Source organism: Portunus trituberculatus, chromosome 42 (genome assembly GCF_017591435.1).
Source record: "Portunus trituberculatus isolate SZX2019 chromosome 42, ASM1759143v1, whole genome shotgun sequence".
Lineage (NCBI taxonomy): Eukaryota > Metazoa > Arthropoda > Malacostraca > Decapoda > Portunidae > Portunus > Portunus trituberculatus.
This window is the reverse complement of record NC_059296.1, coordinates 17,305,311-17,331,062: the sequence shown is the minus strand read 5'-3', so window position 1 is coordinate 17,331,062 and position 25,752 is coordinate 17,305,311. Positions and strand designations below refer to the sequence as shown.

General features: G+C 41.2%; 4 protein-coding genes across 11 annotated transcripts in view; 1 reads left to right on the top strand and 3 right to left on the bottom strand.

The window, feature by feature from the left end:
- On the bottom strand, nucleotides 1–25,127 carry LOC123517314. Of its 2 annotated transcripts, XM_045277287.1 has the most exons (3): nucleotides 24,950–25,127; nucleotides 1,900–2,162; nucleotides 1–1,305 (listed from the first exon to the last, which is right to left on the bottom strand). In XM_045277287.1, exon 3 carries the CDS (start codon nucleotides 1,234–1,236, stop codon nucleotides 178–180), a length of 1,059 nt encoding a protein of 352 aa, XP_045133222.1. In that variant the 5' UTR covers nucleotides 1,237–1,305; nucleotides 1,900–2,162; nucleotides 24,950–25,127; the 3' UTR covers nucleotides 1–177. The 2 variants fall into 2 exon arrangements, with proteins under 2 accessions (XP_045133222.1, XP_045133221.1); XM_045277286.1 differs by lacking the exon at nucleotides 24,950–25,127 and having other exon boundaries at nucleotides 1,900–2,358.
- Nucleotides 7,621–7,944, bottom strand: LOC123517378 (protein ZBED8-like). The gene has a single exon (XM_045277389.1). The coding sequence runs from the start codon at nucleotides 7,942–7,944 to the stop codon at nucleotides 7,621–7,623; it is 324 nt and encodes a 107-aa protein (XP_045133324.1).
- On the bottom strand, nucleotides 7,984–8,457 carry LOC123517377 (SCAN domain-containing protein 3-like). The gene has a single exon (XM_045277388.1). It carries the CDS (start codon nucleotides 8,455–8,457, stop codon nucleotides 7,984–7,986), a length of 474 nt encoding a protein of 157 aa, XP_045133323.1.
- The window catches only part of LOC123517313 (lysophosphatidylserine lipase ABHD12-like), a 124,464-nt gene continuing 109,443 nt past the window's right edge, over nucleotides 10,732–25,752 (top strand). For 6 of the 7 annotated variants that reach the window (XR_006678430.1, XR_006678431.1, XR_006678432.1 and 3 more), the window contains exon 1: nucleotides 10,732–11,067. Coding sequence is in view for 2 of the 7 variants with exons in the window: in XM_045277284.1 (XP_045133219.1) it covers nucleotides 11,006–11,067 (62 nt within the window). In the remaining 5 variants the exon portion in view is untranslated. The remainder of the gene's footprint in view (nucleotides 11,068–25,752) is intronic. The other variant, XR_006678435.1, reaches the window with a different exon arrangement.

Sequence of the window (25,752 nt, the reverse complement as noted above, 5' to 3'; positions counted from 1 at the left end):
ATACAAAACGTTACATTAAACCTGAAAACAAATGTATCACCCAGACATACCAACCACCCAATCAGTACTTTAACAAATCCAACCTAAATTCTCTGGAGTCCAAAATACATCCTGTCTGCCTCCTTCAGCAAAAAATATTCCACAATGTTCATAGAAAAATTTGCAAAAAACTCATTATTATTGTTGTACAGCATTATGAAATGGGTCTGTCGTGCCCACATGCCTATCATAAAATTTAGCAAAAGTACTTGCCCTTGTCCACCCTGCTTTCGCCATAGCCTTGGCCTTGGATGCTGCAGCCTCGCGAACACTACCGGCCGTAAATGTAGTAGTATCTACCCCTGACCTATCCAACATCTTCCTGAGCCACCGAGCAATGGTGTCTCTTGTAACTGCTTTGTGTGGTTTGATGAAGCTGAGAAATAAACTATAAGACTCCTGCCCCATGCCTTGTCTAAGTTCCTGTGTTCTGGCGAGATACTGCCGTAAAGTTCCATACACACACAAGCTTGCATCCTTGGGATAAGTTTGAAATTTTATCACACACACATTAAACTGCGGCCTGCATTGCTTGATGTTACCACTTAGGGGAACCATAATGAAATCCTGTTCGATGCATAAACCCTTAATGGTCAATAAGTGCAAAGTCTGTACTCTCGCAGCCTGTGTCAGTGCCATCAACATAACTAATTTTAGAGTCAAGTCCTTAAGAGACAACATGTACAACAGGTGCATGGATTGCAACTGCCGTAGAACAGGCTGGATGTCCCAAGTCGCAGCATACCTAGGTAGGGGTGATCTCAGGTTAAATACTCCCTTCATAAATCTGATGACCAAGGGGTGGTTACCAGCCCTGCAACCATCCACTACGATGCCTAAAGAAGAGATAGCATACCTCGCATTTATGTGAAAAGTATCAGACAAGAAGTTTATTATGTTGCTGACATTGGGATTAATGGAAGTAATGTTCCACCTACTACAAAGTTGCGACCATCTTCTGAAATGCGGTCGGTACTGCTTCTCTGTACCTGCTGTCCATGAGGCCATGATGATATCCACACCCTCTTCAGATACTCCTCGTGCTCTGACCTGCTCCCCGACAGCAAGCATCCCAATAGTCTGGTGTGACGCATGACCAGATGCTCCACATTGGAGGACGGGTGTGTGAGAACACCTCTCCTCATTGCAATGAGGCGGGGGTGGTCGACCAACATGCCGAGCAAAGTCCCCATCCATGGCTGTGACATCCACATGGGAACAATCATCCACCCCCTCGCCCCTTCTGCCCGCAGCTTCTGTAGGCACCTAGCAATCAAAGAAAATGGGGAAAACTTGTAGGACAGGTCAAAGTCAGCCCAGTTTAGCGAGAAGGCATCGAAGTATCCTACTCCTGGGTCTGGGTGCCAGGAACAAAAAGAGGCAATTTGCTTATTAAGTCTTGAGGCAAACAAGTGCGATCCTAACTGAATAGTATGCATGGTGGAGGTCAACTGAAGCTAAATAATCCCCTGCATTGACGAGCCTGATGGCTTGTTCAAAATTCTCCATTTTGAAATGTTTATAAGGGATGTGGCTATTTAGTTGTTTTAAATTGAGTACCATTCTGTATCCATCATTCTTTCTAGGTCTAAGAAAAATAGGTGAAATAATCTGTGCCTCCTTTCTATCAGTAATCTCAATCACTTTAAGCTCTAAAAGATTATTGATTTCCTCATCAATGACATGTTCCTCCAAATTGAAGCAGTATGTAAGCTTCCCACTGAATAAATGCCCAATATCAGCAACATTTATGTCTAAATGGCAATGTTGCACCATGTCCAAAATTAATGGGTCTTTGGTAATTTGTCGCCATACATTAGTAAATTTATGAAGCCTACCTGCCTCAAATTTGTTACTAACCTCAGCTAACGCCAGGGCCTGAAGTGACCCCGGCCCTTGGCGTTTTTTGACTCCTGGTCTGGATAAGGCTGTTCTTGCCGCTGGTCACTCCTGACGCCCCTGAGCAGTCTGTAGGGCTGTGACCTAGGTGAGTAGGTCCTGTGAGTCGTCCTCCCCGAGAAGCCTCTGGACCTGCCACTTATGAACCTCCACGGGACAGGGGTGGTTTTCTTGGCTGCTAGTTTATGCCTCAGCTTTTCCGATTCCTCAATCTGCCTGGTAGACTGAGACACATCATCGCCAAACAGTAAGCAGGACATCGGCAACTTATCTGAACACAAGTGGGCATATTTTTGGTTAATTTTCCTCTTCACAAACTGTCTCGCGGTCATGTGTATCAAACTTATTAAGCTTCTACTCGAGTTATTGCAGAACATGAAAACAGAGGTGGATGGGTAGACACAGTATACCTGGACATTAAAAAGGCTTTTGATAAAGTCTCGCACAGAAGACTTCTTTGGAAACTAGAGTACATAGGAGGACTGCGTGGAACCTTGCTTGAATGGAGAAGGGATTATTTGAAGGATAGGGAAATGAGATCTGTGATTAGAGATACATACTCATCTTTGGGTAAAGTAACTAGCGGAGTGCCACAAGGGTCAGTGTTAGCCCCCATTATGTTTCACGTTTATGTAAATGACATTCACATTGGGATAAACAATAATATAAATTTATTTGCTGATGATGCAAAGTACCTAAGTGTTATCAAAACCAGAGGGGACTGTCTGCTGTTGCAGGAAGATTTAAACAAGATCTATGAATGGAGCAAGAAGTGGAAATTGGAGTTTAGTGACAAGAAATGCCACATAATAGAACTAGGAAAGAGTAAGAGAAGACCAGTATGGAATTATTTGATGGGAGAGGAGCAAATAATGAAAACTAAAGAGGAAAAAGATCTTGGAGTGATCTTACAAGAAAATCTGAACCCTGATAAACACATAAGCAAGATATTTGGACTATCATATAAGATGTTGACTAATACACTCAACCCTCGATTTGCCGGACCTCCATTTGCCGGATTTCGGATTTGCCGGACAAGAGTCTGTGGGAAAAAAAAAAAAAAAAAAAAAAGTCCGGGACAAGTCGATTTCAAACTACCGCGCCAGACAAAGTTCGCAAATCGGGCACTATAGATGGCAGCGCGGGCGGACATACACGTCTAGTACTGGACTGTAAACAAGTCTGCCACGTCACACGAGTGTTGTGCTTATATCCAGATTCACTATGATCAACTTCGCCTGCTTCGATCTAAAATCATTCGTATGCAACACGAGTCTGGCAGACAGACTTTGATAAAAGAGTTCTTCAAAGTGAGCAAGCCTGACACCACTGCCACCGCCACTGCCACTACCACCACTGCCAACACTGCCACCGCCACTACCACCACTGCCACCGCCACTACCACCACTGCCACCACCACCACTACCACCTCTCCTCAACCAGGCCCTAGTGGTGAACATCTCAGGTCACATGACTCGAGTATGGAAGTCGTGTCTGATTCTGAGTAGACGAAACTACTGATGCCGCCACTAGACCACACGGGATCAGATATCTACCATCAATATATCTACAGTAAGGTAAATGCTAATAAAAAAAACAGTACAGATGTGTGTCGGCGGCATTGGCATGTGTTACGGCCCCACGTGGTGAGATGATGATGATGATGATGGTCGTCGGAGGTTTTGCCTTTGCCTCGGCACCTCCTGTTACTTCTATTCTTCCTGATCCTGCCTTTCTTTTATTTTTCTTTCTCTTGTCTTCCACATCTGGTGCAAAGTCTCTTTCTTCTCCCTCAGTTTTGTTTTTCTGAACAAAAAACGTCTGATTTATTTTCCAACTTCCTGGTACAGCTGGTGCAGGTGCCAAAATGCCGTTAAAGACAACACTATGTTCCCACCGGAAATTTTTGCCGTTAAACACGGGATTCCGGTAAATCGCGTGCCGTTAAAGCGGGGTTCAACCTGTATAGGGTAAAGTCCGGCAAGGGGGTAGACCCCCGGACATTTTCCATTGCCGGACATTTGCCATTCCCGGACAAGCCTTCCCTCCTTTTAGTCCGGCAAATCGAGGGTTGAGTGTATAAGAGTGGCATTTCATTACATGGATAAAGATATGATGAAAAAAATCATCACAAGCATGATATGCCCAAGGCTGGAATATGCAGCAGTGGTATGGTCTCCGAGCTCTAAAAAGGATATAAGAAAATTGGAAAGGATACAGAAGATTGCTACAAAGATGGTGCTGGAATTAAAGGATTTCACATATGAAGAACGACTGAAGGAAAATGGACTGCCAACCTTACAAGATAGAAGAGAACGCGGGGACCTAATATCAAGGTACAGTAATACCTTGAAATACGATCGCTCCAACATACAATTTTTTTGATATACTAAAAAAAATTTCATATAATTTACGCCTTGAATTACAAAAACATTTTTTAAGATATGAATAGATGTCAGTAGGTGGCGCAGCGATCGTTCGGTTACCCGTGTCCACCTGAACATTCAGCCCGCTTTGTGTATTGTTCGTCCTTTGTGCATGTATGTGTCTGTGCTCCCCGGCAGTGTGTATTTTTTCTTAAGTTTTGTGAACTCAAGATCATGGGTCCCAAAAGTAAAAGTTTGGCGAGAAACACACTAAATAGCTTGTATTCACATACTGATTACACTTAGAAATTCAATAAATGAGTGAGTACAAATGGTGTTCTGCCCACAAACAACTCTTCCTCTTTACAATGCAAAAAACCAGAAGTCTCTAGATCAGTGGTTCCCAAACTTTTTTCTGTGATTTCCCCCCGCACCCAGTTCATTCATCCAGATTTCCCCCTTCATGTGTATGAAAGAAAGAGCAGTTATAACACAATGAGACTATTTACTAATTTATTTTTCAAATGTACAAATATACTGATAAACTTATAGTTACAGAGTAAAGTGGATAGAGAGCAGTTAGTAACAACTAAGCATAGCCATAGAGAGCGGTTAGTAAGAAATAAAAGGACTTGTTTGCTCTTCTACTTCAGAATTAAATTAGTGAGAAGGGTGATGCTGCTTCTTGTGCACCAGTGTACCAATATCAGGGTTAGTTTGGCAAGCACGCAACGTATGTCACATTCCACCTCTAGCCGGTGTCATGCTTTGGGCTTGATTGTGAGTAAAGTAGAAAATCCTGACTCACAAAGGTAGGTTGTGGAAAACAGAATGAGGATTTTCAATGCGTTGTTGCTCAGTTGTGGGTATGCTCCACGCATATTAACCCAAAATTCTTCAAGATCTTGTGCACGAAACTCATCCTTGGCAAAAGAGTCACATTTGAGCTCCAAGAACTCATTTTGCATGTCCTCAGGGACATCATCCACCTGACATATGAATGGGTTCCTTGTTAGCCTCATTGAAATGTCTTCAGTGTTGTTACCGGGGAAATACCGCTTGAACTCGTTCCCCAAATGATCAAGGTGAGTGATGATTTCCTCCTTCAATGGGTCTTTGATGTCCTTCCCACCAGGTATGTCACTCAAATGCTCAAAGAATGCTGTATTTCCTTTTTTTAATTTGTTTTCCCCAAAGTTGTAGTTTAGCCATGAAAGCATTGATGGTGTTCGTGTGCAGAATCACGTTGCTCCTTTGTCCCTGTAATTTCTTATTTAGTTCATTCAGAGTTTAAAAAATATCAGCAAGATAAGCCATTTGTGCTACAAACCCTTCCTTGTTGAAGGCAGACAGCAGGTCCACCTTGTTGCTGTAACTCAAAAACAACTTTATTTCTTCCCGCAGTTCAAAGACCTACGACAGCATGTTCCCTTTTGAAAGCCATTGCACTTGTGTGTGAAATAAAAGAGCAGTGTGGTTAGCAGTTTAAGAACTTCCGAGTAGTTTAAGAGCTTTAGAAAATATTGATATAAAACCGGGAATTATTAGGAAATTTATTCTTGAACTAGACGATAGGAAAGCTAGTGGTCCTGATGAACTACATGCCAGAGTACTTACGGAGGGTGTAGACAGTATTTCTGAAGCACTTAAGTTAATCTTTGAAAGATCACTTAGGTTTGCTGAGATACCTCAGGACTGGAAGTTAGCTAATGTTAAACCATTATTTAAAAAAGGTAGGAAGGATGATGCGAATAATTATAGACCGATCAGTTTAACTAGTATAGTATGTAAGATACTAGAGAAAATCATTAAGGGTAGTATTTGGGAGCATTTAAATGAGAATAGATTAATTAGAGATACCCAACATGGCTTTAGATCAGGGAGGTCCTGTCTTACAAATTTGCTCGATATCTTAGAATATATTACCAAGGAGTTAGATGATGGAAATAGCATAGATATTATATATCTAGATTTTAGCAAGGCGTTTGACAAGGTACCGCATAGGAGGCTAGTGTACAAATTGAGACTACATGGGATAGGGGGTAGGTTAGTTGATTGGATTAGTGAATGGCTTTCTGATAGGAAACAGAGAGTAGTATTAAATGGGGCAATGTCTGAGTGGAAGGAAGTGGTTAGTGGGGTACCCCAAGGATCAGTGCTAGGACCTCTTCTTTTCTTGGTGTACATTAACGATTTAGATATAGGAATTAGTAGCAAAGTATCAAAGTTTGCAGATGATACTAAGATAGCATGTGCAGTACAGGGTGAAAAGGACAATTACAGAATACGAGACCTGGACAAGTTGATACCATGGGCAGACAGGTGGCAGATGGAGTTTAATTCTAAAAAGTGTCAGGTTATGCATTTAGGTAAAGACAACACAAACTTTAGCTATGAGATGGAGGGATGTTGGCTAGAGGCAGTAGAGGAGGGAAAGTATTTAGGAGTAGTGATAGACAGGAGTACAAAATTTTCAAAGCAATGTTTAGAAGCAAGAAATAAGGCAAATAGGATCCTGGGTTTTATAAATAGAAATGTTAGTTATAAAAGTAAGGAAGTGGTGCGTAGCTTATATAATTCCTATGTTAGGCCCCATTTAGAGTATTGCATACAGGCCTGGTCACCCCATTATAGGCAGGATATCAACATGTTAGAAGCAGTTCAGAGAAGAGCAACTAGGATGATACCAGCATTAAAGCACCTGGAGTATAGAGATAGATTAAAGGAATTAAACATGTTTTCATTTGAGAGGAGATGTATAAGAGGGGATATGACAGAGTTATTTAAAATGTTCTCAGATACAAACTACATAGATGTGAGATCTTTCTTTACCTTAGAAGAGGAAGTAGGACTAGAAATCATGGCAGGAAGATTAGAAAGCAAGGCTGCAGGTTAGATATAAGAAAATATTTCTTTAGTCATAGGGTGGTAGACTTCTGGAATGCATTGCCAGAGAGGGTTATAAATAGCACTAGTTTGACAATGTTTAAAAACAGATTAGATAAGCACTTAAATTTATTAGATTTATAATTATGTATAGCACTGCATGATAGTTTTATAAGAAATTTACTATAGTTAAACAAGACATGATCCCCATGTATGGGGATCACAGATTGTAGAGGAATTCGCTGCAGGACTTGCCCTGTTAATGGGCCAAATATTTAGAATTAGTATATAATGTATTGTGTACTTGTAAGTGTATCTTTAAGTACTGGTGACGAGGTCGCTGTGCGACTGATACAGGATAACCTAGATGGGCCCTGGTGGCCCTTTGTTATCCTATTATTTATGTTATGTTATGTTATGTTATGTTATGTTATGTTATGTCCTGACAGAGTTCGCGAAAGAGGCGAGTGTTCAAGGCTGATCCTTTCACATAGTTAACAATGTTTATGATAGTCAAAGCATCATGAAGGTTCTTTGGAACTGTCTTTGAGGCTAGAGCTTCTCTATGGATCATGCAGTGTGTTCCTTTTAAATCAGGCTGCTTCTGCTTCACAAGAATAATGAATCCTGATCGTGAACCAAGCATATTAGGGCCACCATCTGTGCAAACCCCTTTCAGTTTGTTCCAATCCAGTCCCGACTCTTCAAAGAAATCTGCAACTACTGTCGTTACATCAGCTACCTTTGTTGTCATCTCTAATGGCCGGCAAAAATGAAACTCTTCCTTGATTCCTTAGTCAGTTATGTAGCAGCAAAAAGCAAGCAGTTGTGCAATGTTGGTGACATCTGTAGACTCATCAATATGAAGGGAAAACAAGGGCGATGACATTACTTTTGACACCACATTTTCATTTTCCTTAATATCTTCAGACATTTCTGCAATTCTGTTCTTGATGGTGTTGTTGGACAAGGAAATCTGTTTCATCTTCTGGGATGACTCCTCTCCTAACACAAGCCTCACACTGTCAAGGATACATGGTTTCAAAACGCTTTCACCAATCGTGTAGGGTTTCTTTGCTTTGGCCACCTGAAGGGCAATCACATATGAACCCTTCACTATGCTGATGTTGGTTTGCTGATACGTCCCAGATGCATCCATCTTCATCCTCTTCAAGCTGGATAACTTTATCTCAAAAAAGCTAGAATTCTTATCTTTCAACTGTGGATGAGCATTTGCCAAATGCTGCTTCAGTTTGAAAGGTTTCATGATGCTATTAGAGAAGGTTTTCAAACACACAACACACTGAGGGATGTGTGCACCGTCCTTGACAAGATATGTGAACCCGTAATCCAAATGACTATCCTGATACCATCTTCGTTTCTGTGATATCTGAAATCACGTATAAAACAAGGCCTATCAATTTGGGAGAAGAGAAATAAACATAGGCACATTGTAATTCTGTATAGAAATATCAAAATTTTCCATTCCTTCCTCTCCCAAATATAAAATAAATAAATAAGTAAACTTCTCATAAACATACAAACTTTTGAGGAATAGTACTTTAATAAAACATCTCTTGAGTATTAACGACCTCAGTCAAAGCATAAAAATTGATCCATGAATTTTGATGATATATTATCCATTTAACTAACTCACTATTAAAATTATAATATTATTTGCATACCTTGTACTCAGAAAACAAGCATGAAGCACTGAATCAATATAGGCTGGGATTGTGTGTCAGATGCTCCCAGCAGTCGCGTCCTGCCCGCTGTGTTGGAAGGACGTCATTAATAACACTCCATTTGTTTATATGAGTGGCAGCCCCTACAAACGGAAATCAGAAGTGATTTGGAGTGATCATGCCTACTCAGTGGCTACTGAGGGAGGTCTAGGCCTGTTGACGACACTGCGGCGTAGCAGCCCTCGAGGACATGGAGATTGTCGAGGAGCCTTATCCTGCACCATCTGGCAAGAAAAACACCAGGATAATGCTGCTAGTGACCGAAAACAAGGAAGACGACATCTGCACTTCCTGCCGGGCATGGAAAGACGCCCAGTGAGCTGTTCAGCTGGTTTGCAGCCCTGCTGAAGCAACATCCAGACCTGCAGCCACTCTACAAGGAAGGAAGAAGCCAACCTTATTTCACTGACTCCTCCTTCTATGCTACCCTGGTGAGTGAGGGCTTCCTGGGTCTCGTTATGGAGTGTCCTGGTGAGGAAGGTACTCACCCTGTTATTATCCATGGTGTAGCGACCCATATCAATGTCAACCTGATAGAGGTACCAGCTGGATTCCACGAGCTGAAGAGGAGAATGGTGGGGCAAATTGGCAAGGCCTCAACTGTTGGGAGTGGTGACAGGGAAGGTGCCCAGTGAGGTGCATCTCCTGGGCCTTGGACGTTGGCGTGTGGAGCGTTAAACGCCAGAACCAGATTTATGTCACCACTGCAGTCGCTGGGGACCCAAGGAGTGGCATTGCTAGTCTGCCCCTCGCTTTAGGTACTGTGCCGGCCCTCATAAGTCAGTACAATGTCTGAATAAGATCAAGGAGGGCACCAAAATCCCTCCTCGGCGCTGTAATTGTGGGGGTGACCACAACGCCTACTCCACACTCTGCACTGTCAGGCCTCGACCCCAAAGGGAGCCTGCCACTGATGAGGTGAGTCCGCCTAGGCTTGTGTTCCGCCAGGCTCCACCTCCCCAGACCAATGCCTGGGCGACGAAGCCCTCCTTCTCGGCTGCTGCCGCTCACCTGTCCCAGCCTTCCAGCTCCACCACTGGCACCTTGGCCACACCGGCCGTGTTCCCACCTTTGCCACAGCGCACTGTGCCTCCAAAAACAATGCCCCAGCCAGGCGTCACTCAGGAACTGCCTGCCACCGACCCCACCCAGCAGCTAATGACAGTGGTGAGTGCTCTAGCTGCCAAAGTGGACAATCTTTCTGCAACAGTCTCTGGTCTTAGCAATGAGTTTGCTGCCTTTAAGAACCAGCAGCACACAGTATGCGGTGGGACCCCCACTGTGGCCCCAACCCCATCCCCAGCCAGCGGTGCTCAGCAGGGCCAAGGAGAGAGTGACGTGTGTCAGCATTCTGTGTCACTATATCATGGAATGTCCTCTCATTGCTAAATTTAGGCCACGAGGTCAGCATGACTTGTACAGCCTCATTGACCATCTCTTAGACTCAGCCACTCTCAGGGATATACTCAGGGAATATCCTCAGTTTGCCCCAACACTGTAGGATGTTTAGGCAATAAGGTGTGCAATATGTGTATTTATTTACTGAAATACTTGTATTCTTGTAGTGTATACTGGACAGTGTTAGATTTTTTATACTTTAACCTTAAGTCTGTTAGATTTTTTATACTTTAACCTTAAGTCTTTGCTCAGGGGTGGGTGGCAAGGCCCATCCTCTTCCTTTGTTGTAATTATTTATTAATTCAACAATAAATGTATCAATCAATCAGGAGCTGCCGATCCAAAGGCCCGGCTCAGGAGCGATACCGAGTCGCCTGTAGTATCAAGATCAAGATCAAGATTATTTATTTATTTATTTTCTGTTTACCTTTCTTTTGTCGTCTACAGGAGCTACCGGTCTGGCTCAGGAGCGATCCCGAGTCGCCTGTAGTATCAAGGTCAAGATCATCAAGATCACACTGTCCAGTAGGCAATAGCTGTGAGGCTGTCGCGGTGTGAGTTGTCATCCAACTCGATATGCGAGGTGGTGATTGAGTGGCATGACGTGACAGATGAGGCAACAAAAGAAGATGCTTTGTGGATACCGCCAGCAGATGTGATTCGTAGTTCGAAATGCAAGTGTGTACTCCAAGAACAAAACACTGTCACCCGTACCGGCGTAGAAAAGTTGTTAGGTAAGGAATGTTTTGATTGATTTTGGAAGGATTTAGTTGGTTGGTGTGGTACTGTACGATGGTTGGCACTGTCTTGATATAAACGTCCCTCCAGCTGTCCTTGTTTCCCTGCTCCCTCTTCTCAGTCCATACTCTCAGCTGACTGGATGTAGGAATGAAAATATGATAACCAAAACTAACCAAACCCTAAGTTTAACATAACCTAGTTGAGGTGATACACACTGGTAAATTTATAGTGACACCAACAGCTCATTTCTGGACAAAACAACTTTTTTTGGTATTATTGCAGAGTTTCACCACAATCAGCTAGGTGTTTTTTTTTTTACCCACCTCAAGAGATAGAGCTGATTACGAGTAATTTGAACCCCATATATACTAGGTGCAACCTTTTTGAATGGTGACACAGATTTTTTTTTTTTTTAATTTAAGCGTGTTTTGGTGTTTTGGTGATCAGCTGTGACACTAGCCCTGCCGCACACTGATGGTGTCATGCGCTCGCGGTGGCTCGGCGGGCTCCGTGACATACCATTGTCTGAGCATGCGCTTAATTGTTTACGCTGATTGGTTCTGTTCTTTGAAACTGAAGCGGCGGCCAATGAAAAAAAAAGTATAATTATTTCCACCAATCACGACGGCCCCTGAGGTTAGATTTAGTTAGGTTAGGTTAGGTTTAGTTAGGTTAGGTTAGATTAGGTTTAGTTAGGTTAGGTTAGGTTAGATTTAGTTGGGTTAGGTTGGGTTAGGTTAGGTTAGATTAGATTAAATTAAATTAAATTTAGTTAGGTTAGGTTAGATTAGGTTTAGTTTGGTTAGGTTAGATTAGGTTTAGTTAGGTTAGGTTAGATTAGGTTTAGTTAGGTTAAGTTAGGTTAGGTTGGTTGGTTAGGTTAGGTTCTTTTCTGGACGAAACTAATTTTTTCTGGTAGATTTCGGCTTGTTTTTAATTAATTTACCAGTTGTTTTTTTATGCAAATCATAATATGTTTTGGGGCTGTAAAAAAAATTGGTTGATTTGCGCCGAAAACAAGTGGTATTTTAATTAAAAGCAAGCCGAAATCTACCAGAAAAAAATAGTTTCGTCCAGAAAGGGCAAGGTGGTGAAACTCTGTAGGTTTACCCTTTTTTCTGGTAGATTTTGACCTGTTTTGAATGAATATACACTTTGTTTCTAGTGCAAATTGGTACTTTTTTTTTTTTTTTAATAACCACCCCTCTCCTCTTATGAATTGCCGCCACCGCGGGCTACCCCACCCTATTTTAACTTATCTATTTAACCCAAAATAACGTAACCCTAACTTTAACCTAACCTAACGTAACCTAGTTGAGGCAACATACATCTCTAATGTGTCTTCCTCAGAACAAAATTAACTATATTGATACAATTGAATTGATCTAACCAAAGCAAACTAGCCTAACCTGACTAGTAACACTAAGAAGTTGTTACTTTATTTTTCTTTGTAAAATCTAACAATACAATGGATGTAATCAAGGCAATACCCTGCCCAGGCAGACATCTTTCACAGACTGATTCAAAAAGCGTCGTTTCTCTCCACAAACCACTCTGGTTGGTTTGATTTATTCTGTATTATTTTTATTGGTTAACTAGTGGCTGCATGCTCAAACAAAAGAACCAATTACCGTGATTCATTTCACGCATGTGCAAATAATGTGACAATATACACACATGAATGGACACATGTAACACTGTTCCGCAGTGTCCAGTAGTCCATACATGGGTGGGTGTTGCTCGCTCTCCCCAAAAAGTGGTAAATTTAAAACATTTGTTTTTTCAATGTTATAAATTGTTTGCAACGAGTATGTATGAGTTCAAATTACTCAGAATTAAAAGCTGTATAAAATGAGAAGGGTAACAAAAGCCATGTTGCTGTTGGTGTAAGAGTATAATAATACCCACATACTGATAATACTTCTTTCTCAGAACCCTCCTGACCAGTAGTGTGGTTTAATTATAATGCTAGATAGGTTAGTTTAGATTAGATTAGGATAGTTTGGGTTACCACATTTTCATTCCCACATTTTGTCAGCTGAGTGAAAGAGCTGCAAAAGAGGAACTGGGAAATGAGAACAACTGAAGAGATGTCTATATTAGGACAGTGCCTGGTGGTTAGCTTATTACAGATCTTTTGGTGGAAGTAATGAATAGATGTTGGCATGAAGTAGTGATTTGCTTATAGTATCTTAATATGGATTCAGATTATACTGTAAAATTTAGAATTTGAATAGTTGGTAAATATAAAGACAGGGCATGCTACTATTTACGAATGTTTTTGGCTTAACCCTTAATGTTATCTTAGGTTAGGACGTATTATGAATGATTAGTGGAATGACTCTCATTTATTTTTTGTAGTAAGAGGTGACATTAGATTATGTTTTAGCTTTACCTTGCTGAAAATCCCACTTTCTTACCAGGGCCCCCAAATTTATTGGGAGTTAGTTGCCGAACACATTATTGAATATCTAGAGCTGCATGCGTTGTCTTAACCCATTATATCTTGAGTGGAATTTTTTTTTACAAAATTTGAGATAAGGCTTACTCATGAGTCCCTTATTGATAATCAAGTCCATTTTTTCCCTTATTTTAAAAAGAAATAGAATTTTTTGGTATGTACTGTGTATGTACGCTTGAAAGGTTGACCGGGGTAACATACATGACACATAATTTCTCATCAGCTGTGTGGTCCAACAGTGTGGTATCATGCATGACTTGCATAGTGCTGATACCAAAGCCACTCACTACTCAGTAGACGCTTCCAGAGCTTAGACGTGTGGCTGCTTTTCAGTGGCTACTTGATGGAGTTGGTGTTTATTACGGTTTGTTTCCACATAGTGGCTCTCTGGTATTGCTGTATCTGCATTGTGGTCACTTAATGGGGTGCAGAGGATATAGCAAGCTTGAGTGTGTATATCTGCTCAGCAAGACATGTACAAAGCTTAATAGTGCAATGTGCAAAGACAATAAGTGTATTGTCATTCACAAGGTGATCATTAGGTTGCCAGTGTCTTGTTTGCTCTGCTGAATCCCTCTCCAAGGTGGTATGTATTATTAGAATTTACTTTTATTTTTTTCAGATATACGTACATATCTTGCTCCATTTTGTATGTTTTTTATATAATAGCCATCAATCAACTGTTTGGTTGTCACGCCAGTTATTGTCTCTTTCCCAGAGGGCAATATTTACCTGGTCATCAGCTGTTTTTCATAATGGCAAGGGAGCAACATAGGTGCTGATCTATTGGTTTGGCTATGGCAGGCCCAGCCATGTAGCAAGGTTGTATTTTTCACCCGGTAATAGAGATGATCTTCTTCCCTATGATTCTGTCCCTTCTCGGCCTCTGAAGCAGGAGTATAGTTCTGCACTTAAGTAGGCACTCATTGTTTTTGAGGGACAGTGACACCAATGATGATGGGAAGGCCAGTGTTGATATGGTAACCCACCTGTTGTATCAAAGAGGTTGTCATTTGGTGCATCTGGTGGGGTTGCATACCAAACTATGCTCTCCTCAGGCTTTACATGTTGCTGATCTTGATCTAGCTTCTGCAGGTGGCTTGTTATCACTCCAGGAGTCTAGAGCCAGTTGCTTCCCAAGTTAATGCGGGGTCATTTACTAGTTCAACACATATGTTTGTTGGCCATAACTAAGAGCAGCTCTTGATGCCAATGATGCGAATGGCCCTGTGTTACAGAGGTTTTGGTCAAGGACACCGGGGCTTATGTACACATGGTTCCTGATGATAGATGAGCCAGACTGACAAATTAAGGGTTTCAGTTTCTCTCTTGGCCCACAAAGTCTTAGGTTGGAGAGCAAGTTAGCTCAGACTCCTTTATTAGGAAAGGCACTCAATTCTATTATTCAGATTTGTGAACTCCCTAGCCAATTCAAAGATCCTGCCATGATGTTAGCCTATAAAATGTCAATGATGACCTCTGCATGTTATTGCCAATGTTTTAAATACTTGACTCAGATGAGGAGCGATCTCAATACTGATAACCTTAGACCTAAGTCTCTCTTGAAAAGTGTTAAGTATAAGAACATGACAGATGATATATTGTTTGAAACTAACATTGTTGTCATGATTCAACAGTTTACGCAGAAATGTATTAATCAGAGAAGTTTAAGGTGGAGCAGAACCTCGTGTTTTTTTTTTTTCAGCAAGAGTTTAGAGGTTCCCAGGAACAGCTATATCCATAAAGGTTTCCGGGAGAGGGGAGCCAGAGGATGAGGTTCCTATAATGTAAAGCAAGTTACCTGTTGACTGTGTTTGTCTTGCTTATTCCCCAGTACCAAGCTCTAAGTTGATATCTGTCCTAGCTAGATTTACCTTGGTGAACATCCCAGAGAATTTTTTGAGGGTAAAAGCTTAAATGTTGCCTTGTTTTCTTGGGGAAATTATCTGGTATTTCTTACAAAGGAATACAAAGGAAAGCCAAACAGCAACAGAGCTCTGAGTGTGAAACATTGTTCAGATTAAAGATTTGTTTCTTTCCATGTTTTTTCCTCGTAAGCTCATTTTCTACCACCCTTGCATTTTTCTGTCTGAGACATACAAACAGTTCATGCAGCCATAGATATTTTTAGCAAAATAATGTTGATAGAGCTGCAAATGCTTCATCAGGTTTCTTTTCTAATTCTTTATCTGGATTGCAGGGAAATGGAAGTATGAGGTTCTTCTTTAATTCGATATGCTTATATGAGCATGTGCAATATCATCATTTTATGGAAACTTAGATATCTTACCATGGATTACAGATACAGTGATATCTCAACATATGATTGCCCTAACATACAATTTTTTTTTATATATGATGAAAAATTTTATATAATTTATGCCTTGAAATACAACGATATTTTTAAGATACAATTAGCCATCGGTAGGTGGCGCAGTGATTGCTCGGCTATCTGTGTCCACCTGAACATTCAGCTCGCGTTGTGTATCGTTGTTCATCCTTTGTACATGTATGTGTCTGTGCTCCTCGGCAGTGTGTATTTTTTATTAAGTTTTGTGAACTCAAGACCCTGTGATCATGGCTCCCAAAAGTAAAAGTTTGGTGAGAAACACACAAAATAAGCTGTATTCACATACTGATTACACTTAGAAATTCAATAAATGAGCGAGTACAAATGGTTTTCTGCCCACAAGCAACTCTTCCTCTTTGCAATGCAAAAAATCAGAAGTCTCTAGATGTCATGCTTACCAAAATATCACAGGTTGAATGAGGTAGTATCATTGGTTTACATGGCCTTGCGTCTGATCGGGTTCAGCGACCTTGGGTAGAGCGAGAGAAAACGGGCCCCTTGTATCCTCTCTCTCTCTCTCTCTCTCTCTCTCTCTCTCTCTCTCTCTCTCTCTCTCTCTCTCTCTCTCTCTCTCTCTCTCTCTCTCTCTCTCCTGTTCTGATACCACTCTCATTCAAAAGTTGTCTCCCTGTAACATGGCGAAAGACCTGAGGTATAGAAGTAAGGCTCGCGGGAGAGGTGGTGGAATCAGACACAGTGAAATCACTCACTACCACCCTCCATCATTGGTGACACAATGACGTAGAGCATATGTTTACTCCTGCCCACAAGCAACTTTTCCTCTTTGCAATGCAAAAAAACAGAAGTCTCTAGATGTCATGGTTACCAAAATATCACAGGCTGAAATAGGTAGTATCATCGTTTTATGTGGCCTTGCGTCCGATTGGGTTCAGTGGCCTTGGCTAGAGCACTAGAAAATGGGCCCCATGTATTCTCTCTCTCTCTCTCTCTCTCTCTCTCTCTCTCTCTCTCTCTCTCTCTCTCTCTCTCTCTCTCTCTCCTGTTCTGATACCACTCTCATTCAAAAGTTGTCTCCTTGTAACATGGCGAGAGACCCGAGGTATAGAAGTAAGGCACACGGGAGAGGTGGTAGAATCAGACACAATGAAATCACTGTCGATTGCTCCTACCATTTATTGTTGTTGACACGGTGACATATGGCATACGTTTACTCCTGATGAGTGTTGCCAGCTCACAAGCAAAGAAAACGGGAAGAAAATAGCCAAAATATAGCCGTAAAAAGCCTAAACGTCTGTTGATGTGCCCCGTGTCTTGCGTGATGAACGTCTATCGATGTGTTCTGCGTTTTGCGGGTTAAGTTGTTATTTTGATCAATATAGTTAATGTATATCATGCATACAATAAACATTGTATTTATCTTATATTAAATCTATATTTGGTTGGTATTTAAAGCATGTTATTATTTTTTGGCGGGGGGCGGGGATAAATTCATATCACAAGAACGAATTAATTGTATTTCCAGTAATTTCTCTGGGAAAAATTTATCTGATATACAATTTTTTTGATATACAGTGGAGACTCAAAACTCGAACTTAATTCGTTCCAAATGGCTGTTCGAGTATTAAAAAGTTTGACTATTGATACCTATAAATCAATCTTAGCAAAACCTCAAGTTTATAAAAAATTCAAATTGTTTTTTACAATTTTGTTTTGTACAGACTGTAAGTGAAGGCTGGTGATGGATAACTTAGAAGAGGAGGGGAGAAGGGTGGGGAGGAGGAGGGAGGTCACTGGAGGATGAGTCACCATCCATGAAAACATTTTTTGTAACTTTTCTCCTGTGTGATTCCTGTGGATCAACAAATGGAGTGCTGTGGCTCACTAACACTTGCTCTCTCACTAATAAGCCTCTTTGGTGTCATCAAAAGTTTCCAAATGAAACACTACCGACAGAACGCAGAAGATTGTTGTTTATCTCAATACTGCGGTAGGACTAGTGATGCGGACCACCATACAGGATACCGGTATTACAGTAATACTGGTATACCGTTAATACGGTAATACCAGTATTACCCGTAATATGTCATCAAAACTACATTGGCGGCTGCAAAAAGGGAGATGACAGAGCTTTGTGAACGACCAAATTTGCTGCCGTTTGAGTACCAGATATTTTCACTGCTAATAAGCCTTTGGTGTTAATATAAGTTTATAATTGAAAACTACAGATAGAATGTAGGATAATGTTATTCTGATGACAGCGGCAGCACAAGTCACAAATGGTGGAGGGGGAGAGGGGACGCCAAGGAGCCTTTGTTTACGTTCGAGTATTGAGTCTCCACTGTACAACGATCGTCACGGAACGAATTAAAATCGTATGTCAAGGTACCACTGTATTTGTTTCTTTGCATCCATTGACTTGAAAAGTCTTTTTGCTGTTCTGGTATGTGAGGTGGATCATCCATAGTTTGAAAATTTGTGGAATGGATTATTATAGCAGTTCACTTGTCTATGTCAGGGCTTTTCATCATCTCAACTTTTTACTAAACTTATCAAAGGTCTCTTTTTTCACATTTTTGGGCTATAAGTTTCCTGACGACTATTTACATTGACAATCATCTAGTGATGGCAATTTCAAGGGAGATATTAATTACTGACGCTCAATATGTCGGCCTGACCTTGGATAGATTAGGTTTTACAATCAACATGGAGATGCCAGACCAAACCTAACCTGGCCTGGTTATAGTATATGATTTTTGTTTTTTGTAATAAATTCTAGTGACTTAAGCTTACACAATTTAAGGCCATAAAGATCAAGAAGTTGAGATTGGAGTTATTGCAAATGGATGATATGAGAATCAGAGATCTGGCTGCTTTTATTAGCAATGTGGTTATGGCAGGAATTTCTGTACATTGGGTTACCTTGGAATACAAATGATTAGAAAGTTTTAAGGAATTAGACTTAAACAGTTTAAAAGTTACGGTGATTTTGATATCTTACTATGATTGGTTCAGAGAGCAAGATGGCTAATATGCTGGTTGATAACTAACATTAATTTTTGTGTGGAATCAATACGTACATCAGCCTCAGATTTATTTATTTTCACAGATGCTTCATTGTTTGGTTGGGGCCTTGCGCAGGTGGCAACATTACTGATGGCCACACGGCTGAACATGAGGAAGGTCATATTCACATTTTGGAATTGAGAGTTGTTCTTTTTGGACTTAGGCTTTATTACATAGAAAATTTGCTTTGAATAAAAATCAGATAATGCCACAGTTGTCTTGAGAAATAATAATTATGGTAGCATTAAACAACCTTGCTGAACATAACTGAGGAATTTTTTGACTGAGCTTGTGAGAAGGACATGGATTTGTCTGCTGAACACATTGAATTTTATATCTAATTTAGCCTTCCATGAGAGTGATTTCAACAAGGAATGGAGTTTGATGCTCACTGTTTTTAGAGCAGTGGTTCCCAAACTGGGGAAAATTTCCCCCTGGGGGGAAATTTGAAGCTACCAGGGGGGAAATAATTACACTACCTACTAAAAAAATCTCAGGTGGATTTTCTTATGTCTGAGAGAGAGAGAGAGAGAGAGAGAGAGAGAGAGAGAGAGAGAGAGAGAGACACCTGTTGTAGATGGGCGATGCCACATCTACCAGTCGGTTCACGTTCAAACATGAGCTCTCTCATACACATGAAGGGGGAAATCTGGATGGTTGAACTGGGTGCAGGGGGAAATGACAGAAAAAAAGTTTGGGAGCCACTGTTTTAGAGACATTTGCAGGATTTATGGAGAACCTTCTCTGAATCTTTGTGTTACTCATCTTAACATTTGGTTAACACTTTTCTGTTCTTGGAAACCAGATCCTGAGGCCTTAGGCACAGATGTTTTTTTAATCAGTTGGAATAACGTTTCTCTTCTTTATGCTTTCCCTTCATTTAGAGTCATAAAAGACGTCACTTGGAAAATAATGGAAGAAAGGTGCAGTATTAGCAATACTGCCAGTATGGAGAACTCAGACTTGGTTCGTGGAGGCTCTTCACCTGTTGACAGATGCTCCTCAATTTCTTAAAGTTGTTTACTGTGTTTACTGGTGGTGGCGTAGTGGATAAGGTGGTGAGCGTGGGATTGGGCAGACGTCCTGAGGCCTTAGGCACAGATGTTTTTTTAATCAGTTGGAATAACGTTTCTCTTCTTTATGCTTTCCCTTCATTTAGAGTCATAAAAGACGTCACTTGGAAAATAATGGAAGAAAGGTGCAGTATTAGCAATACTGCCAGTATGGAGAACTCAGACTTGGTTCGTGGAGGCTCTTCACCTGTTGACAGATGCTCCTCAATTTCTTAAAGTTGTTTACTGTGTTTACTGGTGGTGGCGTAGTGGATAAGGTGGTGAGCGTGGGATTGGGCAGACGTCCACGCGTAGGTTCGAATCCCACCATGTACAACCTTAAAACACTTTGCCATTTGTCGAGTGGTTTAAAGTTACCTACATGTCACCGTGATACCCAGGTTCTAGGTGGTTACACCCAAGATGAGCTTGGGTGGTGATATGGGCCCTAATATGGGTACCATTATAAATATAATTGCCTGCGCCACTAATGGGCGGAAGCTGAACAGCACTTCCCATACATTCTTCAAGTGTGCCTACAGGCGCTATAGGCCTTACCGAAAAAAAAAAAAAAATGTGTAACTCAGGATATAAAATGTATGCACCCAATCAGGGATCTGTGGTTGGTAGTATGATCTCTGTTGGGGGGAATGTTTCTGCAGGGCAGGAATTTCAGACCGAGTTACAAACACTGTTTAAGAACTGGGATGATAAAACCTTTTTGGCTTATGGGAGACATATTAATGTATGTAATGAGTTTTGTTTATGAAAACAGGTTTATCCATTTCTGCCTCCTTTAAATAATCTGTTGGCTCGTCTACTTGTTTTCTTCGATGAGGATAAATTTGCAGTAATCTCAATGCAGCCAGATCAGCTCTCTCTGCAGTAGCTAAGGTTAATGGAACTCCAATGGGTCAGCACAAAATTGTGTGCTTGTTTATGAGGTCAGTGGCTAAACAACTCTCAAAACTTCCTAGGGGTGGATTTACATGGGATCCTGATTTGCTACTAAAGACTTTTGATGGTTGGGGAAGCAATACCCAATTGTCTCTTTCAACTTAAACCAAAAAGAGGCAGATTTACTCATGGTTTAGTCTGGGTAAAGGTTTCAAAGCATTGATTGTTGAATATCAGGAATATGTTCCTTACTCAGAATGAGGTCATTTTTAGAATTGGTGATCCACTTAAAACATCTGATGTCAAACATCATTTGCAGGAGATAAGATTTAGTGCATTTCCTTTGAATGATAATCTATGTACAGGTATCCCTTGGTTAACGATAGGGTTACGTTTCCCAAAAACAGATCGCTAACCGAAACGATCGCTAACTGAGGGATTTGAAATTATCAACTACATACATGTATTTCGCGATGCGTAAATAAACGACACTTTCTATGTTGTTAGTTGTTATTTACACCTTTAGAATTGGTAGTACTTACCTTGAGGAGTGGATGTGATATGCGTAGTGTGTTGTTTTGTGCCCCCCGAGGGGACACAGGGCCTTGGAGGATTAAATCTCATCATGCCCACACCCGACCCAAACTCGGTCAGCTGCTTCAAACCCTTCAAATTCTTGAGAGAATACGTTTTCCAGTGGGGGTGGGTCATCCAGGCTCTCCTCATCGTCACTCAAGGTTACGGTGGATGTGAAGGATAGATTGGATGTGGGTGGAGTTGTTTTGGAGGTGGATGGAGTTGTTTTGGAAGTGGGTGGAGTTTTTTTCGAGGTAGCAGGACGAACTTTGAAGTACGACGAGATGACTCCTATGGAAGTAGATGGGATTGCTTTTGAGGTGGATGGGGTAGCTTGGGAGGTGGATGGAGTTGCTTGATCGGTAGATGGGGTTGCTTGGGATGTGGATGGGGTTGCTTGGGCGGTGAGTGGTTTGAAGAAAGATGAGATGACTGTCTGTTTTGCCATCCTTTTCTTTGCCTCAAATAGTTCTTTATACACTTTCATGTCATTTTCTATAGCATTAGTCACGCCATTACTTCGGTTTGGGTTGGGGTCATTCTCCTGGAGAAGATGTATGGCCTGGTTAATATGATTAAAAATCTCCTCGAAAATCTTGACGGAGAGGGTTCTTTCAGGCTCCTTGTCCTCCTCCATTTCCTCCAAAGTATTTTGTTTCTCCAACTCCATGAGGTCGTCGTTGGAGAGAGGCTCAGAATGACTGTCCAGCAGTTCTTGTCGTCATTCTCGTCCACCTCATTGAAGCCTGCCTTATGGGAGATATGAACGATGTCTTTCCTTACTGCTGTAACATCGACAGGGACTTCCTGTTTACGTTCCACGCACTCAGGCCACAAATTACGCCAACATCCATTCATTGCCGACTTGGACACCTCCTTCCATGACTCGTCGATGTTGTCGATCCCCTTTTTAATGTTATAATCCTTCCAAAATTGTTTCATGGTCGGCTTGTCAGGGGTGTCAATGCAGGCCAACAGCTGTTTCATGGTGCGCCGCTGGTAATAGGCCTTGAAAGTAGCGATGACTCCTTGGTCCATCGGCTGGATGAGGGCAGTTGTGTTTGGGGGCATAAACATGACCTCAATATTATCTGCCCAGTCATTCATGCTCTCTGGGTGGCTGGGGCGTTGTCACACAGCAAGAGAAATCTGTTAGCAATGTTGTTTTGGGCAGCATATTCTTTTAGGAATTTGGAGAGGTATCCTGTCACGTAACTTTGCATGATAACAGTCGTCATCCACCCTTTTGTTTGCCTTCCATACTACGGGCAAATATTCCTTAATATAGCCAGACAGAGCTCTTGGGTTTTGGGAATGGTAAATAAGGCATGGTTTAAGCTTAAGATCACCAGCGGCATTCCCCCCCACCAATAATGTTAACCTGTCTTTAGATGCCTTGAATCCTGGTGCCGACTTCTCCTCCTTTGCTATAAACGTTCTCGATGACATCTTCTTCCAATACAGGCCTGTCTCGTCAAAGTTTAGAACCTGCTTGGCTGAATAACCTCCTTCCTCGATGCGCTCTTTAAGCAAAGGCTTGAAGGCGTTTGCAGCGGTTGATCCGAACTCGCTGCCTCCCCACTAACCTTGAGGTTGTGTAGACTCCCACGATGTTTGAAACGTTCAAACCACCCCTTACTGGCCTTGAAGGACACTGTCTCGCCTATGTTGAATTCTGGTTTCAGGTCCTCCCACAGGCTCAGTGCCTTAGTAGTAACGAGTTGGGTAGAAAGAGGCATGCGGCGGTGTGTGTGGTCTTCAATCCATAGCCTCAGCAAACGTTCCAATTTTTCCATAATCGGTTCCCTGTTACGAGTTGTTGTGTGTTTGTGCAGGTTTGTGACTTGGTTGGCCTGCTGCTTCACTTGTACTTTTTCTGGAGAACTGTTGATACAGTTGATTGAGATAAACCAAGGGCACGAGCAATAGAGTTTACCCCTTCACCACCCTCATGACGAGTCACAATGTTCAACTTAATATCAAGGCCAATGCTCTTTCTCGATTTTTAGCCTTATCTCCCGGTGGAGAACAATCGTTGGGTCGCTTGGAAGCCATCACTAAGTTCACTTGATCACAAATAAGCACAAAAAGAAGTTTAGAGCGAGCGTGATAGAGTTGTTGTTGCACAATCAAAACAGCGGGAAAGACTGTGGTGTGTTTACTGCACGGGCCGCGGGTGGATGGAGGCGCTGCGATCGCGATTGCGATCGCGATTGCGATTGGTCAATCCGATCGTTAACCGAATTTTGGCGATCGTTAACCAAAAAATAGGGATTAATTTGGAGGGATCGTATGAGCGAAATATCGTTAAGTAGTCGATCGTTAACCGAGGGACACCTGTATTGTTGATGTCATAAGGACGTATGTACAGTTGACAAGCTGAGAGTAAGTCCAGATTAGAATAAATTGTTGTTAACAAGCAGGAAACTTTTTGGGCTGGCATCAAAGGCCACAATTACTAGATGGATCAAGGCTGTAATGAGAGAGAGTATGGGATAAGTAAGGATTGGTTTAATTCCTACTCAATTTGGTCTGCATCCACTTCTAAGACATTTAGAACAGGAATGGCCTGGGAATGACTTAGGAAAGCAATTGGTTGCTGACGTGAATCCACTTTTTCTAAAACACTATAACAAGACCTTTTTACTTGTGGGGTTCCTTTGGACAGAACATTCTGAAGTCATTTGTTGGAAATACATAATGATTTGTTTCTTAGATCTGGTTATTTATTGTTTATTGTATAGACATGTATGCATGCACATTCGGTGTTTCTACCTTTTTGATATGTTGGGGATGGGGCTATGAACAATCATGCATGACATCACACTGTTGGACCATATAGCCGATGAGAAATTATAAGATCATCGTAACTTACCTTGGTAAGTATGCGATGATCGGGGTTCCTCTTAGGCTGTGCTGTCCAACTATGCATGGTTATGCTTGCCCGCCCATCCCATTTCAATTCATGTCCCTTGGTTTTTTTGGGGGAACTGTTTGTTACATAGCTCATGCTAGTATGTATAGTGGTACCTTGAGATACAAGTTTAATTTGTTCCATGACGGAGTTCATATCTCAAAAAGCTCGTATCTCAAAAAAATTTTCCTATTGAAGTACATTGATATGCCATTAATCCTTTCCAGCCTCCCCTAAAAGAGCATTTTTCTTAATGTGTTTTCAGGTAAGAAAAAGGTATATATAAATAATAATTATTACATAGGAACATAATAAAACATAACAAAAGATAATATAAATAAATAAACTATTACCGTATTTTACGGCTTACAAGACGCACTTTTTTCCTGAAAAATACCCTGAAAAATACTAGTGTGTCTTCCAAGACGAATGTTGTATTGTACGACAACACCCAACCTCAAGTGAGCTTGGACACTTGACGGATAGTGACCTGGATTTGTATGTTGAGTCATTACATTATGATGTTAGCTTAAGTACTATTTAATTTAGCCTTTTATATTATGTAAACTCAGTACTTAGGTGTTACAAGTATTTCCAATACCATAATCCTTCCTGTAGCCTACTCAGTGTGTGGAGAAAATGGGCTGCTCCCTGGTCTGATAGCAACACGCACATACATTGACACGAACGCACACACATGCCAGGTGCCTTTATACCTTTATTAATAGAACATCCAAATGGCTTATTTGTTCAAGCAAGAGTCAAAACTCCACTTGTGAATTATATTTACATTGATAAAGCCTGTGAAGCACGATTGCAAAATGAAATAAATACGAACTGCAGCACTGACGCGTTTGGTTTCAGCGATCGGACAAGTGATTCCGTAATGTAAACAATATGTCCAAAACATGCCGTCGCCCGCCACTAAAGCAAGAAGAGATGGACTGTTTCACTGTGTATATGTATTTACCTATGGTGTTTTTATTTATATAGTTGTAAATTTGTGGTGTGTGTTCCAGCAAATTTGTAATGAGTGGTGAAACAATAGTGTCTTGCAGATTCCTTGCTTCTTATGTTTTTGTGTTCAGTGGTCGGGTATATGGTGAATGTGTTCCTGTATGAGAATTATTTTTTTTCTTATAAATTTCTTTCAAATATTAGGGTGCGTCTTCCAAGATACAGCGTCTTGCAAGCCATAAAATACAGTACTCATAAAGTATGTTTATCTCGGAGGGTGCATTGCACGGGACATTACCCTACCGCATTCGTCACTTGGGACTGTTGATCAGCTGAAGTGTACAAATATAGCCACCCACAGAAGACTGGCTGCTCTGATAACCACAGAAGAACTCATTGACGATTCTGTAAACATTATTCATTGAATAAATGAAGTTTTAAGTAGTA